The sequence below is a fragment of the Amblyomma mixtum genome, chromosome 4 (genome assembly GCF_055824585.1).
Source record: "Amblyomma mixtum isolate Tamu chromosome 4, ASM5582458v1, whole genome shotgun sequence".
Lineage (NCBI taxonomy): Eukaryota > Metazoa > Arthropoda > Arachnida > Ixodida > Ixodidae > Amblyomma > Amblyomma mixtum.
Genome location: NC_143015.1, coordinates 141829886 through 141855389, shown reverse-complemented (window position 1 = coordinate 141855389; position 25504 = coordinate 141829886). Strand labels below are relative to the sequence as shown.

At 50.8% G+C, this 25504-nt stretch overlaps 1 protein-coding gene and 2 non-coding genes across 5 annotated transcripts in view; all 3 read left to right on the top strand.

Moving 5' to 3' along the window:
* LOC149348511 (uncharacterized) overlaps positions 1–25504 on the top strand; it is a 63481-nt gene that overhangs the window by 10837 nt on the left and 27140 nt on the right. For all 3 annotated transcript variants that reach the window (XM_089588139.1, XM_089588140.1, XM_089588141.1), the window contains 3 exons: positions 1905–2016; positions 3482–3775; positions 23552–23711. In XM_089588139.1, coding sequence (XP_089444265.1) covers positions 1905–2016; positions 3482–3775; positions 23552–23711 — 566 coding nt within the window. The remainder of the gene's footprint in view (positions 1–1904; positions 2017–3481; positions 3776–23551; positions 23712–25504) is intronic.
* On the top strand, positions 2951–3024 carry TRNAP-GGG (transfer RNA proline (anticodon GGG)). The gene has a single exon. It is a non-coding gene; the product is annotated as a tRNA-Pro (tRNA).
* On the top strand, positions 8197–8270 carry TRNAN-GUU (transfer RNA asparagine (anticodon GUU)). The gene has a single exon. It is a non-coding gene; the product is annotated as a tRNA-Asn (tRNA).

The following is a 25504-nucleotide window of genomic DNA, read 5'->3' as shown; positions in this document are numbered from 1 at the left end:
GATCACCTACGGGGTCGGATGTGGGAGCGTGAGCCACCTGCTGCGGTTGCAATTTGGGGTTTGCCTGTGCTGATTCTAGGCTATGAATTTTAGCGTTTGCTTTGGCCAATTGTAGCTGTAGTTCCTTGACCATGTCTGCCAGCTCCCTTACCTGTGAATCTGGTGGAGAAGCGGTGACTTGTGCAGGAGTCTTCCATCCAACTTGTTTGGCTGCTTTGATCTCCGGCCGGTCTTGAGAGCTGGCCCGAGAGCTGCGTGAGGCGGATGTGGAACGGCTGCGAGTGCTGCTGGAAGGGCTGTCGCTGCCAAGCGGGGGGAAGGAGTCGTCCCGCAGTAGGTTGTGGTCGCCGCGTTTGCGGTCTCGGGACCGGGACTGGCGTCCGGGGTTTGCCGAGTTGGAGCCGGTATCGGTGTCAGTGACCGATGGGGAAGACTTGGGCCGAGTGGAGGACGTGAACCGGTATTTGCAGCTTCTACTGCCTGTAGGGTGGGCACCTTTGCAGACGATGCATGAGGCTTGGCACGTGGGCGGTTGGCCAGCTGGAGGAGGGTCATGGGCTGCGCCACAGCGTCGGCAGGTTGGTTGTCGCGGGTGGGGGCACACATCCGCCCTGTGGCCTAGCTTCCGGCAGTTGAAGCATGCCTCCGGACGGCTTTTGTAGGGGAACACCTCAAAAGTGAAGCCGAGGTACCTCACGTAGCGGGGTAGCTTGGCATTAGCGATAGTCACCACGAAATGTCGTGTGCGGCCCATGCGGCGTGCGGCGACTACGGGGAGATCGGGGTTTCGAGCTTGGAGCTCAGCGAGGATCTCAGCGTCGGTCTCGTGGCTGTGGGCTCTATATATGATTCCTCGCACGGAGTCACCGGGGGCTGGGGCGTACGTGGCTACCAGGATGGCGTTGGAGTCAATGGTTAAAGTTCGTATTTTAGCATACAGGAACGCCCGTTCTTTCTCCGGTGTGCTGATGGTGACAGTGTTGTTTGTGGGGTGGACGCGGACTTGGTCGGCGGTGATTGCAAGGCGGCCGTCGATCTTGGCGGCGTTGTAGATGGCCATCGCCAATTTGGCCGGGCCGACTGCGTTGAGGTCGACGGTGCCTTGCGGTCGGAAGACGATTTTGTAGTCCTCTGTAGGCAGGCGAGGAAGTGGTCGTCTTTTAGTTGGCGGTGGTGGACGGCCGCGGGGTCGTTGGTCTGACAGGCCAGTGGTGGCTGCGGGCGTTTGGGTGGTGGCCGGCGGCGTTGCCGGTGGTGGCGGGCGTCTGTAGCGGCGTTGCATTTCGAGTGCCGTCCAAGTGCCATCGGCCAGCTCCGCGGCGGTAACATCCGTGCCGGTGACTGTGTACTGCATCTTTAAATGCAGGGAAGCGCCGTCGAGGCGAAGCGGGCGTCGCCGCCGCAGGTGGGAGCAGAGCACGCACTAGGCGTGCTGAGCCGTTAGGCCTAGCTCCCGCGGTCGGGCGTGGCCGCAAATCGGCCGTAAATTGAAGGCACTCGCCTCAAAGTGGTTAAACGTCCCACAGGTGACGCCGGATCGGTGGCGGGCCGTCCTGTGAAAAATTGGTGGCTGTAAATAGCCGGAAACTGGTGAAATCGCCGGAAAATCGCAGACCGCATATAAGATGCGTCCGCTCGCTCCGAGCGCAGTCGGCGTTCCCGTATTCACCAGGCAGCTATTGCGTTCGGACGAAACGGCGCGTCCATTCAAGCAAGAAAAGCACCAGCGCGATATTCGGACTAGACATGCCACTGGTCATCTTGATATCTTCTATGAAGCGCACGGGTCCCTCGACTGCACTTTTGCGTCCTTCTATGAGCCGATTAATAAGTGGAGCTACATCTATGTTTCAAGCCGATCTTTTCCTGCGCTTATTATCTTTCGCTTGTCTTCTCTCACCCAGATTTGGTGCCCTTCTCGGAAGCCAAAGCGTGGCCAGATCGCCGCCGCACTGTCCAGCAGTCGCGTGGATAAGTCACGTGCGCACAGGGAAGAAGGCTGCTCGGGCACAGAAGGTGAGGATCCGAGGGGTGGTCCTCGTGTCGCCAACACACCGCCTATATAGAGAGAATTCTGTCTCGTCTGCATTTGTGAATGCACGCTATGCGGGCGAAGCCCCGTAAGTTCCTCAAGTGAGCGTGGGACGTTCGAAGACGACGCAAGTCTGTCATGAGGCGTGGCAGCTTCTAGCCTTCCGGTTGCTAATCTTGAATTGCAGAGATTGATGCTGTGTCCCACTTACAACAGTCGCTGAAGCCAAGCGAACCAATTACTGAATTCAGAGCAGTTGCTTCGAATTTTTTGCTATGGAAAGAAAAATGGTGGATGTAACGTTAAGAGGCAGGTGGGCAGAAAGGATGATAGAACAAACGCGGGTTAATGACATCCCAGTCGAAATAACGAGGAAGAAAGTGGCTTGGGCAGGACATGCAGTGCGAAGGCAAAATAACCGCTGGTCCTTATGGAGAGCGGAATGAATTCTAAGAGAAGGCAAACGTGGCAGGGGGCGGCAGAAAGTTAGGTGGGCGGATTAGATTAAGAACACGGCGGGGATAGGGTGGCTGCTGCTGGCAAAGGACAGGGTTAATTGGAGAGACATAGGAGAGGCCTTTGCCCTGCAGTGGGCGTAGTCAGGCTGCTAATGAGTTTTGAACATCGCCAAGAGAAATACTAATACCCCTGGTCAAATGTTTAGGGAAATCCCCCAAGGTGGAGTAAACTTGTAATAAGGGAGTAATTACTCATTGGCATCCACCCAAGCGCTGCCATACGGCTACACAGGAAAGCTATACAGCTTTCTCAGAAACTTCATAGTTAAAGAAAAATTCGTCCTGGTCTCCCTTATTACAAATTTACTCCACCTTGGGGGATTCCCCTAAACATTTGACCAACACTGTTCCAACTTCGAGTTATTGATCAATTCGCTCTCGCCCTGCCGTAAGCTTCCCGTCCCGGTTAGTTCAGTTGGTAGAGCGACTGCTCCGGGGAAGCGGTGGTCCCGGGTTCGAACCCCGGACCAGGACGAATTTTTCTTTCGGCCGCCGCTGCGCGACGACTCGACTTGGTAGCATATCTCTCCCCCTGGCATGATGTCACGCTGTGACGTCGCTAGGCATGGCATGACGTCAGAGGTCATTCTCAATGGCACGCATGGCTACCGGCCGCCGCTACGCGCAAGACCGTTCATGCGCGTAGTATTGCTTTCGTAATAAAAGGAAAAGTGGATGACAGCGCGCTCCTTCCGTGGCATTCAATGTTGTCATGCGTGGAAGCTGTCTAACTCATAACGGAGGCATCCTCAGAATTGTACGTGGCACGCACAGCCGAGTCTGCGTGTAAGAAACTAAGTGTACAGGAATGAAGACATTGTGCGTCGACGAATCTGTTGAATAAACGATTGTAGCCCAGAAAGAAATTGTTTTTAATGAAGCAGTTCCCCGCGACCTTTTCAGGTTACGGCGTCGCTCTACCCCGTCCCAGCATGGCGATCCGCTGCGCAAGGCTCAGGAGGGCGTCTGCGGGCCGCCGCAGCCCAGAAAACTGGCCGAGATGCAGTGGCGTCGTGCGGGGAACCTGGGGTGTCCCCCGAATTCTTCTGTAGGCCGGGAAGACTGGTCGATTCCGCAGGCCTGCTGCGCGGTGGTGGCGGTGCTGGCTGCGGATCGTTGTGCGCAAGGCCTGTTGAGACCATGGGTCCAGGCCTTTCTGGACGTTTGAGCGTGCGGCCCTGCAACTCCGAAGACACGACGTGGGACGCTTGGATGTCATTAGCAGGTTTGCTCTTTCTACACTTGGACAGATGGATGCACAACCTGCTCAGTCTGCACTGGTGTCTAGGGTTGAGCGGGCACCGCACAATGGGGTCTTGTTCTGTGGTTGAAAACGTGGTCATATCTGAGTTCGGTCAAGAGATGACACTAGCAGCACAGGAGATGATACAGCACCGATGATCACACGGTGAACGAGATGACACGGCGAACTACACTTCGAACACTCCGCAAGTGTGGCAGCAGCTCACGATGTGCAGCTGGCGGAACGACAGAAGCAGGTAGAAGAACCCGTAAAGCGGCAGAGCAGTCGCGCTGGTTCCGGGGCTCCGGCTAGCGACTGCTGCGCCGCCTAGAGAGCTTCGGTTGTACGAGTGGGTGTATACTCAGTATTTTGTGTTTGGATTTCTGAACAGCATTTTACTTAAGGCTGATCTATAGGAATTGCGCGCAGGCCATAAGGACCTTATTTTCCCTTCTTACTGATGTCGAGCTGTTGACGACTCCTTTAGTGTTGTTTTCACGGGTGATCTTTTAGAAGAAAAACACGCAGCGCATAAGCGCAATTTTTTATTTTGTTTGGAACAGTGCACGAGCTTCACCAAAACTTATTTCTTGTGGCTTACTGCAATATTGCGCATTTTATAAACAATATGATTCAGAATTCTTTCAGTGGAATTACTAATATAAACAAGCAAAAATAAACATTTTCATGAAACCACTTCATCCTATTATGTGCAACTGAGATAAGCGGAAAGCCGACTCCTTAACAGCAAAATATTGTAAAAAGAACAGCGCTGGACACATTATTCAAATACTGATCAACTAATTCAGCCGTGCTTAGGTCCTTCGAGATGCTTGGCGGCATTTCCAGTAAAAAGGTTGCGATCCGTGACTTTATTACGTCTGTATGCTCGGCATGCTTCGAAATGGCATATTAGAATTATTGCGCTCCACTATAGACGATGTAGTTGATAATTTTAACAACAACAAGTAAATGAGAATCGAATGCATTGCTATAGAAAAAAATAATAAGAAGCCAGGCAAGTAATCCAAGGGCCCTCATTCTATGTGGTTCCAATTTACGCAAGCAGAAGAGACCATATTTAAAATATCGCGCGCAGCATAGGACTCTAGGCCCCGTCACAAAAGGAAAGCTTATATAACTCGGCACTATCTGTTGTAGAAAACGATTGCCTACAGCACAGGTGATGAGGCTTGATCCCTGATTGCGTGTCTGGATGAGTGTTTGCCCCGATTCAAGTGTTGCAGCAGATGAATATGCCGTGAGAATAGCCGACAGTCAAAAAAATAAGTAGCCAGGCAAGTCGTCCAAGGGCCCTCAGTCTAGTGGTTCCTAACAACGAGAGCAGAAGAGACGATATTTACAAAATCGCGCGCAGCATAGGACTGTAGGCCCCATCAGAGAAAGGAAAGCTTATATAACTCGGCACTATCTGTTGTAGAAAACGATTGCCTCAAGCACAGGTGAAGTGGCTTGATCCCGGATTGCGTGTCTCGATGAGTGTTTGCCCCGGTTCAAGTGTTGCAGCAGATAAATATGCCGTGAGAATAGCCGGAAATTTTTTCAATAGGGATAGAGCACCCCTTTTGAAGTTCGTTTAATGGATGGATGGATATATTGTTGGAGCATATGCATAATTACTAATTATTGCCCTGGATTTGCTCAGTTTAGTGCTTCAATTCATATATGTAGAACTGGTTTTGTTGAATAAAGTGAAACGCCCTGTTTATAATAGTGGAAGCCGCGTTGACAGTGTCGTTCGCTAAGAGAGCAGTCCGCCTTTTTCTTGGGTCACTTTGCGCGGTGAATTATTGCCTGTCGCACTTGGATTGCGACGTTATTGCACACTTGTCCGCTTGAAGTTTAGAACGAATTGTATGTTTATCATTTATGCAAACGTAATGTACCTACGCCCCGCGTCTACTCTAACGCTTCAGAACTTTATCTCGACTTCTTATGCCGTTGTGCGTCACTGAAGTTGAAATATGTGGTACCTCAAACTTGTCACACAAATACAAACTTCGAGCTGCACCGTCAGTTATCGCGAGATGCCCCGCTGCGGTGGCTCAGTGGCTACGGCGCTCGGCTGCTGGCCCGAAAGACGCCGGTTCGATCCGGGCTTTCGATGGAGGCGAAATTCTAGAGGCCCGTGTACTGTGCGATGTCAGTGCACGTTAAAGAACCCCAGGTGGTCGAAATTTCCGGAGCCCTTCACTACGGCGTCCCTCATAGCCTCAGTCGCTTTGGGACGTTAACCCCAATAAACCAAACCAATAAACCAAACTTGTCGCGAGATGGGTAGCAAAGCTACTGAATATTAACATGTTTCTGAGCTATAATTCCAGCACGGTACTAGGCTATTTATTCACCCTCAGTGCCAGGGGGCATTACAAAGGGGAGGTGGTTACACAAGAAATGAATAACAAGAGCGAAGAGCAAACGTAAATTATCCTCACAATGATTGAAGTAGGGCTACGCCAAAAGACAGTCGCAAAGCTTTATGAGTGGCGCAAAGTACGGAAATCTTAAATGCTGTTCGGATCATGGCATCCAGGGTGGAGATTTCCCCGGCCTGGAATTTCAGGTAGAGGAGCGTGAAGATAAAGCGGCTGAGGACGAAGGCATGAATGAGACGACATAGGTCATGCTCCTTCATGTCCTGGTGGTGTGCAGAAACGCGGCGGATTAGGTGCAATATCGACACAGTTGTCTGCTTGAGTTTCGTATGGTGAGTGTGTTTTTCCCGTTGTTCTGGATGTGGAGGCCCAGTACCCTGAGAGAGTTTACCTCCGCGATGTGCCGGTTTTCCAATGTCACGGTGATGGGGGCTGTGGGGCCTGCGGGAGACAGATACTGCGTGTTTCCTTTACTCAAAAAAATACCGAAGATGCTTTGAAAGTTCTAAAGTGTGGTCGGCGAAAGCCTTGTGGTCAACCCACTGGCGCTTCCCCGATCCGCTTGGCGCGGAATCACTGCACCGCTTCGGAGCCATGCGTCTCACTCACTCCGCTGCAACGAGATGTCTGGAGAAGGAGCGGCGAGGCGGCAGCCACCGCCGACGCGCGCGCGCTCGATCCACCGCTATTGTGTGACGTCATCATGGTTGCCATGCACAGCTGCGCCTCTCACTGGCGCACCGGTTGCTAAGGAGGGGAGGAGGTTACGCTTTTACTTTCTCCTTTCCCTAACTACCAAGTTTCTGAGAAAGCTGTATAGCTTTCCTGTGTAGCCGTATGGCTGCGCTTGGGTGGATGCCAATGAGTAATTACTCCCTTATTACAAATTTATACCCCTGTCACACGGCCAGTTTCAATGGCCATCGAGTCGAGGGCCTTCGAGATTTTCGATCGCCATCGAACTCGAGGGAGTTGTGGTGCTGCTACACGGCAAATCTCAATGGCCATTGAAATCGTTCTCGCGTCTTACGCCAAGCTCGTGTGGCGCCACAGTCGCTACGTTCGGTTTCGCGGAAATGACAAAAATATATTGACGAAACTTAACTAAATGTTGAAATACACTTTTTTGTAGTCATAAGGCGCGTTTAAACTTGTTCAAAAATCCGGCAAGCGAAGCGGATTCGCTAGCCGCAAAAACTAAGACCTGTAATTTCTAGGATCTGTTGACGCCCGGGCGAGTTGGAACGGCCGCGCCGCTGCTGCTTCTCGCTGCGCGCACCACGTCGCCGCTCGCGGCGTACACAGATACGTACACAGGTACGTAAACAGCATAAATTTATGCTGTTTACGTACCACGAGCGTATGCACGCTTACGTACGCTAAACGCAGGCGCATTCCCGCATTTAGTTCAGCGTATGCTAGCAGAGATACAAAAATAAACTCAGCCTCTAGTGGCGCCATCTGGTTGTCAAAACGGGAACCATTACTGTCAACAAACCGACTCTCTTAGGCCTAGCAGCAGCAGAATCGTCACTCTAAATAAAAAAATAAAGCAAATTTATCACTTATACGTTTTCTTGTAGGGAAGATCAGACGAAGCGATAAACCGGTGCCCCATTTATGACCAGTGAACGGACAGAAAAAGGCAGCAACAACGAGAATTCAGAACGAAGCGAGGGGTCCGGCTTTGAAGGGCGCCGCCATGTTTGTTGTCGTTCAAATCAATGCTAGCAACCTTGGGCAACGCTCGAAGGCCCTCGAAATCTCGATAGAGTTCCGGGCTGCTCCGTCGACTCGATAGACTATTGACTCGATAGCCATTGAAACTCGCCGTGTAGCAGCACTCGATCGCCTTCGAGTCGATAGACTATCGATTCGAGGGCCTTCGAAATGCCCGTGTGACAGGGGTATTACTCCACCTTGGGGGATTCCCCTAAACATTTGACCGACACTGTTCCCACTTCGAGTTATTGATCAATTCGCTCTCGCCCTACCATAAGCTTGCCGTCCCGGTTAGCTCAGTTGGTAGAGCGACTGCTCCGTTGAAGCGGTGGTCCTGGGTTCGAACCCCGGACCAGGACGAATTTTTCTTTAACTACGAAGTTTCTGAGAAAGCTGTATAGCTTTCCTGTGTAGCCGTATGGCTGCGCTTGGGTGGATGCCAATGAGTAATTACTCCCTTATTACTAATACCCCTGTCATACTACCAAATTTAATGTCCTTCTCATCGAATGACATTGGCTCCTAATGCCAGTAATCGGCTGCTACACGGAAGCATTTAATGTGATTAGGTTCGGAAGTCATTCACCGTCAAATGAGTTTGAGAAACTCATTCGCATTCGATCTCGAATCGAATGCCTACTCTGGACACCAGATATGCACCAAAAAGAAGCGACGCGAAAAAATAATGAGCGCACTGCCAAAGTTGGAAATGGTATCTATCTAGTTCTGCTAAAAAAACGTAAACCTTTTCAGACTGGGTGCTTTTGTGGATAGCTATTACTCTCGGCCTTAGCAGCAGCCAACGCAAGCGGCGAGCGAGCGGCAATCTAGACGTGCATACATTGTATCTAGATTCTAACCTAAGGACGTTCAGTTCAGTTCAGTTTATTTTCCTTAAAGGCCGCCTTGTATCGGGAGTAATTCATAAGGGATGCGATTTTAGTGAAATTAGCAAACAAAACAGCGAATATTATTCAGCACTGAAGGTGGTCGGTTATATGTTCTTGAAAAGTAGGAGATGTAGCGATGTTGACCATGTCACGGGGTATAGGCCGTTCCAGTCCGTTGCTGCTCGAAAGAAAATTGAAGCAGAAAAAGTGGCAGTATGCGATGGCGGCCGGGAAGCTTGTAGGTGATGACTGGTGCGGCGAGACATGCGTGCAGCAGCTGTGATATACGGTGACCGATTGAGTGAAGAATGAAATAATCTGTGATAAAGGGTGAGACTTGCAATGCCACGAGGGAACGAAAGGTTCGGAGTCCAGATAATGCTTTCAATGAAGAAATGCTGACGCCATGTGAGTATGAAGAGTGGATGAATTGAGTGGTACGATTTTGGACAGCTTCTAATGCATTATTTAAATTTGGTGCGGGCTCCATATGGAAGAAGCATATTCTAATTTTAGTCTGATAAGCGATTTATACGCGAGTAATTTTACGTGTAGAGGGGCAAGGTGGGTGAAGATGGCGCTTGAGAAAACTGAGTGTTTTATTCGATGCTGAAATGACGTTGCCAATATGGGTGCGCCCAGATAAACCACAAGACAAGGTGACCCCTAGATACTTATAAGATGGTACTGATTCAATCGAGGTGTTAGAAATATAATATCGGAAGCAATGCGGGCCGTCGCGACGTGAGAAGGATAGGAGTTTGCATTTATTAGGATTGAGGGACATCAACCAGTTGTTACACCAATTAAGTACGCTGTTGAGATCTGTCTGAAAACTAAGTTGATCACGAGAGTTATTAATAGTGCGGTAAATAACACAGTCGTCAGCGATTATTCGAATACTGCAGGAAACGTGGTCAGGTAATGCATTAATATATATATTAAGAAGAGTAACTAACCAAGTGCCGATCCTTGCGGAACGCCTGATGTAACCGGGAGGCTGTTAGACAGGTGGCCGTTAACAAAGACTGAGAACGATTAGTGAGAAACTGCTCAATCCATTGCAGTATGTTAGGATGTAAGTTCAGCTGTGCAAGTTGGACTAATAAACGACGATGAGGAATTTTACCAAAAGCTTTCGCAAAATCAAGAAAGATGGCATCAGTCTGTATGTTACTGTCAAGATTATGTCAAGTCGTGAAGGAACAACTCTAATTAAATTTCACAAGACAGACCCTTACGAAACGCATGTTGTGAAGAATGGAAGAAATGGTTTCAGTCTAAGAAGTTTATAATTTGAGAGTAGATGACATGTTCCATTATTTTGCAGGGTACGCCAGTTAATGAAATGGGGCGATAATTCATGGCGGAGTCTCTGTTCCCTGATTTGTAGAGTGGAACGACCTTCCCCGTTGCCCAGTCATCTGGAATGATCCCTGAAGAGAGGGACTGCGAAAAAAATAAAAGTAGACTGCAACATGTGCAGTTTTGTATTAATCATGTCCATACCAGCTGGTGATGACAGTTTCATGTTATTAACTATGGAAGCGATACCATCTGCGAAGAATGTGATAGCTGTCATGATGGCTTCTGTGTTGAGCGATGGTAACTGTGAAGGCGTGTCAAATTCACTCGTGAAAACAAACGCATTGTTAAATATTTCGGCGCATTCATGGTCAGTAACCGCACTGGATTCATGGTCAGCAACCGTATTGCATATTCAAGCCTCGCAGTGGAAAGTATGTGAGCTAGGCCACGCCGGTTTGCAGTGCTCATTTGAGCCTCAGCGATTTCTTCTCAAGCACTCCCCCCTCCCGTGAGCACTGATTTTCTCTGACGTAAATCGTGTTCAAGCCTTCACGGAAATCTTTTCCAGCGGCGACAACTTGACCCTACAGGTGTTAATTTTTTTATCCTCAGCGATTCATTCTGTGAAGGGCCCGCACTCAGTAGGTGCCGGCTCCGCAGTAAAAACGAATTGCGAACAAAAGTTTGCGGGGATATATCTGTGCAGTCGCTACGGTGAGCTGCTAGCATTGTAGCACCGAAGTTTTAATATGGGCGGCCCGCAGCTGCTCCGATTTTCAAACACTCAATGCTAAAAGGTTTTTGCGTGTGTATTCATTCACGATTGATGGTAGTGAGAAGCTCTGCCCGCAGGTGCAGCCCCGGAAAAAATCATGGGGCCGAAATTCGCTTTTCAAATACCTTTGCTACTCTGTATTTGAGCTTTGTCGTTGTGCCAAGACCACTATTCTTGCCAGATCAGACGGAGTGTGTGCTGGAGTAAGGGGGAAAACGTGGCCAGTGGCTGCGACGTCGACGTATACACGTACTAACTGCGCTAATTTCCGCACTGCGACACCTTAAAACTGTACTCCGAGAGAACCCGAGGATTGGAGAAGCGTTAAAAATTCTTGACCATCCCTGTTTGTTTTTCGGAGACACGATGCCAAAAAAAAAAAAAACTACATGGGGCTGTTTTCAACTTAGTCGCGGAAAGAAAACAGTTCTGAGAGTGCTCGCTTTTCTACAGCTTTACTGTAACCGCTTCGACCAGTTTTGGGAAGCGTTTCTTTCTTTGCTGCTGTTCGAAATATCGCCGCAAGAAATTTGTTGACACTAGCTCGTCAAGGCACATCGCCCGGCTGCCGTGATTTTGGCCGTTGTATTTTCCTCGCGCAGGTGTCGCGCGTTTCCCCGCGCCATTTCTATTTCGTGATTAGAGACGCCTCGGAATATGTCACACCAACTGCCGCGAATCGTCAGAGTCGGATGTTGTGTGCCCACGATTCCAGTCACACCCGCGTCGTGTGGTTTCCGCCTCACCTATGATGTATGTTTGCACTGAGGGCTTCCGCCGTGGCAGATATCAAGCATGTTTTAACGGTGCAGCGAACAGCATGGCCCGCACTGAGAGGTTCTTCAGCGTTGCAAAGCAGCACAGTCTCAGTTACACCAACGTGGGACATGATGCTTCCCAGTGCTAGAAAAGAAGTTGATTGCGCGGACATTTCAATGCAGACTGAGATAGCGCAGCATAGCACTAGGCTTGCGCGGCTGCCTGATCATCTCTCGAGCAGCCATACTAGTTACTAAGTGGCGCCCCCTAAAACACGTTACACTTGCGAAGAGGCAAATCTCGTCTTCGTTCGACGTATGCTCACAATGACCATGCCCGATCGCTAGCAGCGCCGCCGTGCGTACGAGTAGCCGACTGTTTTTGAAAACGAGTAAGCATACTCGGGCAAGACAAGAAAATCACACTTTTGCCCTTCTGCAGCAGGGTGATGGTTGGTTGGTTTATTGGGGTTTAACGTGCCGAAGCGACTAAGGCTATGAGAAACGCCGTAGTGATGGGCTCCGGAAATTTCGACCACCTGGGGTTCCTTAACGTGCACTGACATCGCACAGTACACGGGCCTCTGGACTTTATCGAAATTGGGCCGCCGCAGTCGGGATCGAACCCGCGTCTTTCGGGTCAGCAGCCGAGCGCCGTAACCACTGAGCCACCGCGGCGGTTGCAGCAGGGTGAGCTAGTCGTTCTATGGGACCTAAATGCTGCTGTTTAGAACAAGCTATCCAAAGGCAGTGTTTCTGTGCGCCTTGGCTAGTTTCTTGCGAAAAGACTGGGCCCAGTTTTCTTAAGCTTATTCCGAGATTGTTAAATAACGCACCGCCAAGTTGGGCTTTTGAAATCCTTCGGAAATGTCATGGAGTCATGAAGCCTTCACAATAGCTTTCACAAGCAAGCAGAGTGCCGTTATGCGCTTGATTATCCGCGATATTTAATGGCTACTGTAGCAGAAAACCTGTTACGAGAGATCAAAAGCTGACCCCGTTGTGACGCTAAGAAAAGTTCCGAAGAAAATGATAATAAAGATAACGGTTGTACCACATCTCTGGCTTTCGAGTGATGAATTAAGAGCATCCTTTTTTATATGCGCGGTACTTCTCACTCATGTATGATCGTCTGTTTGATAAAGTCGGCACAGCCTCTGTATTGTATAATTCTTGTACCCGCAGTGCTTTTCATCAGAAATATCCGTACGTACGCCATGGTACAGCTGGTAGTGTAGCTGGTGGTGGTGCTTGCGGTTAGACTTGTGGTGATGCATCGGTTATATAATCCAATCCAATCCCAACCATTCCAACCGAATCCCATGCAATCCTATCCAATCTATTCCAATCCAATCCACTCCACTCTAATCCAATCCACTCTAATCTAATCTAATGTAATCTAATATAATCTAATCTAATGTAATCTAACAATCCAATGAAATCCAATATAATCAAATCCAATCAAATCAAATCCATTCTAATCCACTCCTATCCAGTCCAATGTAATGTAATCTAATCTAATGTAATCTAATCTAATCCAATCCAATCCATTCCAGTCCAGTCCAATCCAGTTCCATCCAATGTAATCTAATCCAATCTAATGCAATCAAGGTCAAATGAAGGTCAATGGTGGTCACCGCCGCGGCACGATGGTGGTCACCGGCCGCGGCACGGTAACGGCGTGAAAGTGCAAGTAGTATTGCTTTCGCAATAAAAATGTAAACCAACTCGCTCTAGCGTGTGAATCAGATGAAAAATTCAAGTGCCTTCGGAGTAACAGTCCCCTCACTCGAGCGGTTTCTTGCAGGAACCACGCTGCGAAGGGAAACAAGGAGAAGAAGGTGGAGAGGAGGCAGCCCAGTGAGCCTGGCAGACGTGAGTGCCGTGGAGCTTCGCCAGTCGCATTTGTCGTGCCGTCGAGTTGCACGGTACCACGTCAATAATTACGGGATTGATCGCGGCATCATTACGCATGATTTTCGGAAGCAAGATGGGAAATAGTGCAGCTCCACGATCGCGCATTTGTGACTGGAATCGCGGCCATTTGAAGCAGGGGGAGAATATTACGAAGGATGAAGGGCAATGACCCCGCGGCGCATAGTCACTTCGTAGTCATAGTCTCCAAATAGCTCATAGTCCCCAATTTCCAACGAAAAGCTTTATCTCTAGCCGAATCTGGTCATTGTTAGCCTTACTGCTTCAAGGAGCAGAGTCAGAGGGCGTCGCAGCTCGTTGCATTTACTGTGGCCGAAAGTTGTCAGGAGATGCACTCCGGCGAGTACTCACGATGTATGCGTCGCAAGGGTGTGATACACGCACCAAGAAAAAGTGCCAGTAGGTGATTATGCAATAGTCAGCAATGGTAAGGATTTGATGGGAGAGTAAGGACCGCTTCAAAAAATGTCTGCCCTCAGTAAACACCAATTCTATGGCCCTTTCTCGCGATATCATTGTTTTTGCGGCAGCAATGGACGCATTTATTGCTCAGAAAAGTGTTTACAAACATTTTTCTGCCATTCGAACAAAACTTGTCGCTCTGCACGAAAGAGAACCCAGTCATCTCTTTTTAGACGCGAATGCCGGCGTAGCTTTGCCCCTGGCATCTGTGACCAAAAAACTGTTTAGATGCGCCGCACTTTACGCGCAAAATAGGACCACGCTAACCACACCTATTTCATTTTTTTTTACCGATTTCAGTTAACTATGTATTTAGTGAAAGTAGCCTGAGTTTCATTAGAATGCAGGGATATATCGATACAGCCAACTTCGTTTTGTGCTGGGTGTCCCTTCAAATTAATGAACAATTAAAGATCGATTGCCATGAATGCCATTGTATTTCAATATAATTCTCCAAAGCAAACCACTAACAAATCGTCTTTTTCAATTGATTTGGCAAAAACGCATTGCAGGATCACTTTCGTAAGTTGATTAAAGATTACCTGTTAAGATTGTCTCCGCGTACGCAATGATATTCGTGCATTGTCGATGACTACAAGCAGCTGTGTGGAGTAGCTACGGTAGTAATTTCTTGCACTGAAATCAATCCCTATTGCCGGTGCCAAGGTCAGAACTAATAGCACTGTCCTTATGTTTAACTGCCTTTACAGCGCTCTACCTGAGCGAATTTTTTGGAACGCTGACGATTGCGAAGAGGTTCAGGGCAACATGCTCACCTGTCCAAGGCAGTAGGTAAGCACACCACCTTCGGGCCATTATAGATTTTCACTCACGCGTATAAGGGCTACTCAACAGACCTAAGACGGGGTCTAAAAAAAGATTGGTGTAGCTTGCTTATGGTAGACAGGTTTGTTGGCGTTGTCGTAGAAAAAAAAAAACTGGCGTACAAATTAGCACTTGCTCATCAAAGTGTTTAAGATTGCTAAATATTGCTACGGACGCTGGGAGGACGACGAAGTGGTTTTGTTAAGAAGACGACGCTGAGGTGCGAGCTTGTGTGCTGTGTGACTACTCCAAGCCGTCGGTCCCTTGCGTAGCAGATTACCTCTGCTGTTTCTATTACTGCTTCTAGCCGCCACGTATCATTTGGTGGAGATGCGGGAGATGCGGAGATTACGCCCGCTGTTTCTTCCTTGCCACTGCCGGACAACACCTTGGCCCTCATCCAAGCCGTCGTTCGACAGGAGGTTGCGAACATGGCCGTCCCTTCTCGCGTCGTGGACAACGCTCATGCCAGCCCGGACCCTCCAGTGATCGCAGCTGCCACTTACAGTCGCAGCTTCTCGCCTCGGTACCGCTATCGCAATCCAGCCGAATGGCGTACCTCTGATGACAGGCCGATCTGTTTTACCTGCTCTCGCGTCGGACACATCTCCCGTCACTGCCGCAGCCGTTGGTCCCCGCCACCTCGCCCCTACTCCTTCGTCGATCGCCGCAACGACTACGGCCCGCGCCGCTTCACCCCACGTCCCGATCCGCTCCGTGACGAGCCCGCTCCGCAAGCTCGTGGGTCCAGCCGCTCACCTTCCCCATTAGGCCGCCGCTCCCGTTCTCCTACCACACGCCGCAGCTCTTCTCCTTCGACCTCCCGCCACTTCTCGGAAAACTAGCCGATGCAGCCCCCGGAGGTGACGCTGCATCATTGACCCGGCCTGAAAATCCTCTCTTGACCCCCGCTGCCCAACGTAATCTCTTGAATGTTCTCGTGGATGGTGTCCCGGTCCTTGCCCTCATTGATACTGGCGCCCAAGTGTCTGTCCTGAGCTCTTCTTTGCGCCGCCGTCTGAAGAAAGTTTTAACGCCTGCCGCCATGTCCACGGTTCGCGTCGCCGATGGCAGCCCCGCTGCCGTGATTGGAATGTGCACTGCGAGAGTCAGCATTGCCGGACGTCATATACCCGTTCTGTTCACCGTCCTGACCAGGTGCCCTCAGGACATAATCCTTGGCCTTGACTTTTTAACCGCCCATTCAGCTCTTATTGACTGTTCCTCAGGCCTTCTCCGATTGGATCTGCCCCTGTGCAATGACGACTCCACCAGCTCACCTCGCCTTCAATCCACCGAGTTTGCTCGTCTCCCGCCACAAGCTGCTGTCTACATCCCTATGTCGCCTTCTCCTCCCGTCCCTGATGGAGACTACGTCGCCTGCCCTATCACCGCTGTGATTCTGAATCGTAACGTCCTCTTTCCCCACACCATTGTCCACATCTCCAACAACTGCACCTGCCTCCCTGTCCTCAACTTCAGCCTGTCCCCTCAGGTACTTCCGACCGGCATTTCACTTGCTGATCTGTCCCCATTGACCGATTGCACAGTCTCTGTCCTGGCTCCTGACCCAACGACTGCCGTATCCAATGTCCCTACATCGCAGCCCTCCAGTGAGGATTCTATTTCCCGGATGATAGCGGCCGATCTACCCTCTGCTGATTCTTCAGCTCTTCACAGCCTCTTGTCCTCCTACAGTGATATTTTTGATTTTGGGGACCGTCCCTTGGGTCAAACCTCTGTTGTCGCCCACCACATTGACACCGGCGAGGCCCGCCCTATTCACAGACGGCCCTATAGGGTCTCCCTCGCAGAGCGCCGTGTTATTCAGGCAGAAGTGGACAAGATGCTGGCCCGCAACATCATCGAGCCTTCGACTAGTCCTTGGGCGTCCCCTGTCGTGCTTGTTAAAAAGAAAGATCAAACTTGGCGATTCTGCGTCGATTACCGCCATCTGAATGCCGTCACAAAGAAAGACGTCTACCCTTTGCCCCGAATTGACGACGCTCTCGACTGCTTGCACGGCGCCAGTTACTTTTCCTCCATCGATCTTCGCTCAGGTTACTGGCAGATCGCTGTCGATGAAGGGGATCGGGAGAAAACCGCCTTTGTCACCCCGGACGGCCTGTACCAGTTTAAAGTCATGCCTTTTGGCCTGTGCAATGCCCCTGCCACCTTCGAGCGCATGATGGACTCCCTCCTGCGCGGTTTTAAGTGGACGACATGCCTCTGCTACTTAGATGACGTGATTGTTTTTTCGTCCACATTCCAAAGCCATCTGCATCGCCTTTCAGCCATCCTTGCCGTCTTCCGCCGCGCTGGTCTTCAGCTGAACTCGAAGAAATGTACCTTCGGCCGCCGACAGCTCAAGGTCCTTGGCCACTTGGTCGATTCTGCTGGGATCCAACCCGACCCCGACAAGGTCCGCGCCGTGCGTTCATTTCCCACTCCGCGCTCCTCCGGTGATGTGCGCAGCTTTCTCGGCCTATGTTCCTATTTCCGCCGGTTCATCCAGAACTTTGCGGAAATAGCCCGACCTCTTACCACGCTCCTCAAGAAGGACATGCCGTTCTCTTGGGGACCCCCCCAAGCTGACGCCTTCAGAGCCCTTATCAATGCCCTCACTGCTCCGCCTGTGTTGGCTCACTTTGATCCTTCAGCCCCTACGGAACTTCGGACCGATGCGAGCGGCCATGGCATTGGTGCCCTACTTGCTCAGCGGCAACGCAGCAAGCTTCGCGTTATTGCGTACGCCAGCCGTCTCCTTTCTGTGTCAGAGCGCAATTATTCTATCACCGAGCGGGAATGCCTCGCCCTGGTTTGGGCTATTGCAAAATTCCGCCCTTACTTGTTTGGGCACCCTTTCTCTGTTATCACGGATCACCACGCCTTATGCTGGCTTTCTTCGCTCAAAGACCCTACAGGCCGGCTGGGGCGCTGGGCTCTTCGCCTTCAAGAGTACACATTTTGTGTCGTCCACAAGTCCGGCCGCTTGCACCAGGACGCGGATTGTTTGTCCCGTTACCCTGTCGATGCGCCTACCTCCAACGAATGCGAGGCTGACGCCTGCGTCTTATCCATCTCAGCCTTCCGCAACATTGCGCAAGAACAGCGCTTGGATTCTTCGCTATGTTCCCTCATCGACCGCCTCACTGCCAAACGCTGTGATGCGTCCCTTGCCCCGTTTGTGCTCCATGAGAACGTCCTCTACCGGCGCAATATGCGGCCTGACGGCGCTGACCTCTTGCTCGTGGTCCCGCAACACCTGCGTCGCAGCGTCCTTGAGCAGCTTCATGACGTTCCCACGGCCGGTCATCTTGGAGTCTCCCGCACCTACGACAGCGTGCGCCGCCGCTTCTTTTGGCCCGGTCTATACCGTTCTGTCCGCCGTTATGTGGCCGCTTGCGAGCTGTGCCAACGACGGAAGACGCCCTCGGTTCTCCCTCCCGGACACCTTCAGCCGATTCCCATCCCCGAAGACCCGTTTTCCCGTGTCGGCCTCGACCTGCTCGGCCCTTTTCCGGTGTCTGCTATGGGAAACAAATGGATCGTGGTCGCGACGGACTACTCCACGCGCTACGCTATTACCCGAGCGATCCCAACCAGCTGCGCAACTGATGTCGCTGACTTTCTCCTGCACGACGTCATACTCCACCACGGTGCTCCCCGTCACCTGCTCACCGATCGCGGCCGCTGCTTTCTTTCCAAAGTGGTCGCCGAACTGCTCCGCTTCTGCTCCGTCCGTCATCAATTCGCCACGGCCTACCATCCGCAGACGAACGGGCTCACTGAACGTCTGAACCGTACCCTCACCAACATGATTTCCATGTACGTCTCCGACCATCACCGCGACTGGGATATTAGCCTCCCATTTGTTACATTCGCCTACAATTCTACGCGTCACGATACAGCCGGTTTCTCCCCTTTTTATCTGCTCTTTGGCCGCGATCCTTTGCTGCCCTTCGACAGTGTGCTGCCCGCCACCGCCTCCACGAGTCCTTACGCTCGGGACGCCATCGCTCGCGCCGACGCTGCCCGTCTTGTCGCCCGCCAGCGGCTGTCAGCCTCCCAAGTCAATCAGAAACGACGTCATGACTGTCGCCGTCGTGAAGTCACCTACTCTCCTGGCTCTCTTGTTTTACTCTGGGTCCCTTCCCGCCGTGTGGGCCTTTGTGAAAAACTGCTTCCCCGATATACAGGCCCTTATCGGGTCGTACGTCCGGTGACCGCGGTGACGTACGAGATCACCCCGCTACATCCGCCGTCCTCGGCCGCTGCTCCCCGCACCGACATCGTCCATGTGTCCCGCCTCAAACCTTACAACTCGCCGTCTAGCTGGCCTGTGTAGTGCGCACCGGGACGGTGCTTTTGCCGCGAGGGGGGTCATGCTACGGACGCTGGGAGGACGACGAAGTGGTTTTGTTAAGAAGACGACGCTGAGGTGCGAGCTTGTGTGCTGTGTGACTACTCCAAGCCGTCGGTCCCTTGCGTAGCAGATTACCTCTGCTGTTTCTATTACTGCTTCTAGCCGCCACGTATCAATATGTTTAACTTGTTAAAAAAACTCTATCATGAACGTTTTTCTTGTTACAGTTAAGGAGAGCGCCACGAGCACACACGCGCGAGACAGCGGCGGCGGGCATGCAATCTTAGACGCAATCTTTGACGGCAGCACCCTCTCGCGCGGGAAGCCCTACACAGGCGCTGTTGCTACAAGCGCTGCGGCTTTAGCACGCGTTGCTGTAAACGTGGGTACGCTAGTGCAAATAAGTTACCGCAGCGAAAGCTACTTCCTCACCATTTTGCAGCCTGGCATCGAAATCATCCAATCATCCAAGCGTGGCCTTGTGGTAGAGCATCCGCCTCGCATTCGGGAGGTGCTGGGTTCGATCCCCAGTGCCGCCGGGTACCCACCGGTTTCTTTAATGGGTACAAGATTTCCCCTGGCCTGGTGCTCGGCTCTTCTAGGGTGAAATGCTTGGGAAAAGGGTCTTAGACCAAAAAGTTGCCTTGACGGATGAGTGATAAGTTCCCCCGCCAAGCAACCATAAGTCCGCCTCGTGCGGCATAAGCCCAATTTGTGGCCCTTTTTTGTGGCCGCTAGACGCGTGAGCGTCTAGCGGCTTAAAGGCGGACGATCAGTCTGGAGTACATACAGAAGCTTTTAGTCGCGTACTCTCAGAATACACAAGCACATCACGCAGAAGCTGCAGTGAAAAGAACTATAAAATAATTAGCGTATCAAACGCTACTGAACAAGGTTGGAAGCCCGGCCAATTACGTGCAGCCGGCCAAATCTTTAGCTGGCGTGCGTGACGGCCGCTTTTTCCGTTCTCCTGCAGCTTATGACGGAGAAAACTTGCGAAAATATCAAATCTAAGCGCAGGCTCACTAAGCCCGTGCTTAACATAGAGCTTTCCGCAAGCCTGCTTCGTCGTTAACCACAGCAGCACAGAAAAAGCGACCGTCACGCACGCCAGGTAAAGATTTGGCCGGCTGTACAAATTGGCTCGATGGAGATGCCTTGAGGATAAAGTCAAAAAACGTAAAAAAGGCAGTATGATGACGTTGACCCCGACGGTACGCAGATAGCGGCTGGAAGAGAGGCACCGAGATTTGAGCGTTCTAGGAACCACAACAGGGGGAAAAAAAAGCTGCGAAGAGGACGGAGGGTGAATTTCGATTCCCGAAAACTGCGCCGCCACGAAAACCATGAAAAAAATCTTACTACCGCCCTTTTTTTAAATGTCTTTCAATGCCTTTTTCACGACTAATGTCAAAGGGGGTTTTGTTTCATGGCGGCTTTCGTAAATAAGCGCAAAAAGCATTCATGTACAAGGTTTCTATGCGTCGGTGTCTGGCGTTTTTTCTAGTAGGTTTGTTTTAAAATCAAGTTTGCACTTTTTTGTGATAAAACATGGCTCAGCCGCTTAGAAATTTCTACTTGTTTCGAGTATATTTATTTCAAAATCAATTTCAGCCTTTGTATGAGTAAACATGGCTCCTGCCTGGAATTTTTTTCTTGGTAGTTGTTATCATCTTGCTTGTACAAATAGAATTAGGTTAGCTGAATCAAGTAATCAATAAAAAAGAATCGAAGTCAATTAGGCTCCAGATTTCGATTAGCTGTACTGAGCAATGTTTTTTATAAAAGCAGCTGTAATTGTTCAAACATGAGAAAATAATGTACGTTGCGCAACAGTTACTCCGCGAGCGACGCATGTGCAATAAAGAGGGTTTCGGAAATAAAATTGAAGTACAAAGGAATTTTTCCTACTTTCAGAAAGACTGTAGAGGGGAAGCCTTCCTCTTGTTCTTGCCCTGGAAATTCAACAAAATAACTCTGAAACAATGCACCCGCAAAATTAGAAAATACAGGCATAAATGTCTAGGGGAACTTCAGTGGAAAAAAAATTCGCTGTGGCTTAGCTTGGTTAAGCCAGGTAATTGCGAAAGCAATATCCGTACGTACGCCATGGTACAGCTGGTAGTGTAGCTGGTGGTGGTGCTTGTGGTTAGACTTGTGGTGATGCATCGGTTATATAATCCAATCCAAACCAATCCAATCCAATCCCATGCGATCCAATCCAATCCACTCTAATGTAATGTAATCTAATATAATCTAATGTACTCTAATATAATGTAAAGTAATCTAATATAATCTAATCAAATCCAATCAAATCCAATGCAATCCAATGTAATCTAATCTAATGTAATCTAACCTAATCCAATCCACTCCAATCCAATGTAATCCAATCTATTGCAATCAAGGTCAAATGAAGGTCAATGGTGGTCACCGCCGCGGCACGATGGTGGTCACCGGCCGCGGCACGGCAACGGCGTGAAAGTGCAAGTAGTATTGCTTTCGCAATCAAACTCAGAGACGATGGAAGGCAAGAAATGAAAACTAATATGCCCCTTCCTCTACCGCTATGCATAACAGGCTCCTCTCCTCTACAGGAGGAGAGTGGGATTTCCCTTCTTCCATTCCGGCACCGACCGACCGTGGCAGGCGGTTCACGGAGGATCTAGAGAATTCACCTGACTACAGGCAGTATTTTTCGACAGGGGGTTCTAACGCTGTCCCATTCAATATTCAATATGAACAAGACTCTCTCGATTGCAGTTTTGAAGTTGCCTACATTTAAACCGAATTGGCTCGAACTGTTTGTGGCTTCCACAATGCGTTTCATCTTTATGAGTAATAATCCTTCCTGGTGAAAGCATTTTTCAATTTTATTGGTAAAATGATGTCTTCGCGACATTGTAAAATAAGCAACATTTTAGATAAATGGAAGCAATCGAGGCTAAGGCGTTCATTAAGGAGCCCTGAGAGGTTTGAAAGATTGCAAAATTAAGAGGACACGATTCCTGTTTTTCGCACCAGCTACGCCTGACCCATGTGTCGAAATCGACTTCACTGCGACTCCATGGATTAGCGAGGTGTCACAGTGTCATGTGTTTTTTCGGTGCCTAACAAATAAGCAGCGATGACGTCTAACTAGTTTTTGTCCCTTCTGGTCCTGTACGGCCAGCGCACCATCACGGCCCTGCATTGTGGACAGCTGAAAAGGAGGCCTTGGGTGCGGCTTTCGAACTGGCTGCAAATTTAGTTGTTTTATTGGTAGGACATAAGCCGCGCTCTCTCGAATGCGTGGATGTGATTCGTGACGCTTTTTGCTGTGGAATGGAAAATGCCAGTAGCCGCTTTTAGGCTTTCTGGAAGTCAATTAGTGCCGCCGGCAGACGCAAATTTGTCGCGGAACGAATAATTATTTATATGCCGTGCCAGCTGCCTCTGTTCTAGTCGCTATAGGCTCAGGATCTGCTCCATAAATTTATAATAAAAAAAATTGAGTACAACACTTGGACCCCTAGGTTTCATCACGTTGTTTTTTTTCTTTGTTTTGTTAAGCGTCCGCACGTAAACTTCGTCCGCATAAGCTCGCCCTTCAGCAGGACAAGTGAAGATAGTTCTCAGTGGAGCCAGTGAGTGCGAGACTATATTGAACAAACAGTGCGGGGACACGACGTAGAAGAAATATTACGATGCACGCAATCCGCATACACGAAACTTGCGACACATTTGCTATAATAAAGCTCCTGAACTGTGCCTTGTAGTATATGACGTGTCGGTTTTAACGTTACAAAATTACACATGGACTACTAGAGTCGGCCGTATTGCATTGTCCAAAGTAATTTCAAGCCCGTGGAGCTCATTGAAGTGCGCTGGCATTCTGCAGCACACCGGCGTTTAGAAGTTCACGTACATCGAAATGCCATCGCAAGAAACGGGATTGGATCTAGCGAAGTTGGACTCAGCAGCCGATATGTCATTGTTAGTGATCCAGAGCAGCGGGTAGGCTGGGCCTATAATACTGCCATAAACTTGTAACAATACTTTTAGAATGATGGTTTAAAATCGCGAAAACATTTCGCAGTGGCGTGCAGTGTTTCACTCCAACCGAAAGCATGTGCAAGTCGCTGAAGAGGTCACTTAGGCATTCTTAGCATCCTCTACCGGAGCACACTCGCTAACACTGCGGCCAGTAGTTTCCTCTATCACTCAAGGTTGCTTCTTTTTACCTTTTAAAAGTCAAGACATCATTAACACTCCGTTTTCGATTAAAGCTACACGTAATACCTTACTGCCCTCGCTTCTGAGCTTCATGTGTTGGCCCATGCAGTGCAGTTCGCGCGGCGACCTTTGCGTGTCCAAGCGAGGGCCATCTGGTTCCACGAGCAGGCGAGGGCCGGCGTCAAGCACGTCCTGGCAAGTGCCCGCGGGGCGTCACAGAGGCAACCAGGGGACCACGTCACCAGAGCCCCTCCTCCGACATCGCGCAGGTACGTGGCTTTCCGGTAACCACCGCCCCTGATGAAAACCCAGGTGGCCAATTTTGAATTTTTGCTTGCACTGCTAAAAACAGCGGTTTTTTAGATGCGGTCATGGTCTTTCTTTTGGTTGCCTCCAAAGTTACCTCGCAGACCTGTGCACTAGAATTCAAAATTAGCCGGGGTTTAACTCCGCTTTAACCGACATGTGACGTGCGAGAGCACAGTGACGTAAATGGTGACGCCGCCATAGCAACGTATGGCTAAATATCAGAGCCGGGAACCACTTTTTCGGGGGTGTACCGGGGCAAATTCTTGGAAATGACCCGAGCTAAATTTGGAGGTCGCCATCCTGTCGGCCACGGTCAATTATGGTTGAGGATCAACTTAGGCCTAAATCAGCCAAGGTCAAATTTCCCGGGTGGGCATGGCCAAATTCTTGCCGATTTGCGTCACAGTTTCTGTGGCAACTAGCGACGCACGAGGAAGATACACTCAGTACCTATACGCAGGCTTAAAATTGGCTTAACGGTTGCTGCGGCAGCGTGCGATGCACAAGGAAGGTCTGTGCTCAACATTGGCGTCAGAGTTGCTATGGCAAAGAGCGGTGCACAAGGATGATGCGCAAGTAAGACATTTGCCCAGCTCTGACAATGGTTTGAGTGCTTTCACACTAAAATACAGCTAGCCAGACAGCGCGAGCGCATGCGCAGAACGCGCACACACACGCACACGCACAAACACACGCACGCACACAAACCGCCCGCAGTCATTAACCACCACGCTGCCCACGCCACGCGCCTCGCTCTACATTGGTCATCTGTTGGTCTGGTTTTCATAGCACTTCGCCGTGCACCTCGGCAAGCAGAAACAAACGATGATAGACGTCTCATCGGGATACTTCACTCTTGGAACCATTCCAACGTAGTGAATCCTGAACAATTGATCATCAGCCGCCGCGGTGGCTCAGTGGTTATGGTGCTGGGCTGCTGACCCGAAAGACGCGGGTTCTAACCCGGCCGCGGCGGCAAAATTTCTTTGGACGAGAGATTCTAGAGGCCCGTGTACTGTGCGATGTCAGTGCACGTTAAAGAACCCCAAGTGGTCGAAATTTCCGGAGCCCTCCACTACGGCGTCTCTCATAGCCTTAGTCGCTTTGGGACGTTAAACCCCATAAACCGACCGACCGACCGACCGACCGACCGACCGACCGACCGACCGACCGACCGACCGACCGACCGACCGACCGACCGACCGACCGACCGACCGACCGACCGACCGACCGACCGACCGACCGACCGACCGACCGACCGACCCGACCGACCGACCCGACCCGACCGCCCGACCCGACCCGACCCGACCCGACCCGACCCGACCCGACCGACCCGACCCGACCCGACCCGACCCGACCCGACCCGACCCGGCCCGACCGACCCGACCCGACCCGACCCGACCCGACCCGACCCGACCCGACCCGACCCGACCCGACCCGACCCGACCCGACCCGACCCGACCCGACCCGACCGACCGACCGACCGACCGACCGACCGACCGACCGACCGACCGACCGACCGACCGACCGACCGACCGACCGACCGACCGACCGACCGACCGACCGACCGACCGACCGACCGACCGACCGACCGACCGACCGACCGACCGACCGACCGACCGACCGACCGACCGACCGACCGACCGACCGACCGACCGACCGACCGACCGACCGACCGACCGACCGACCGACCGAGACAGACAGACAGACAGACAGACAGACAGACAGACAGACAGACAGACAGACAGACAGA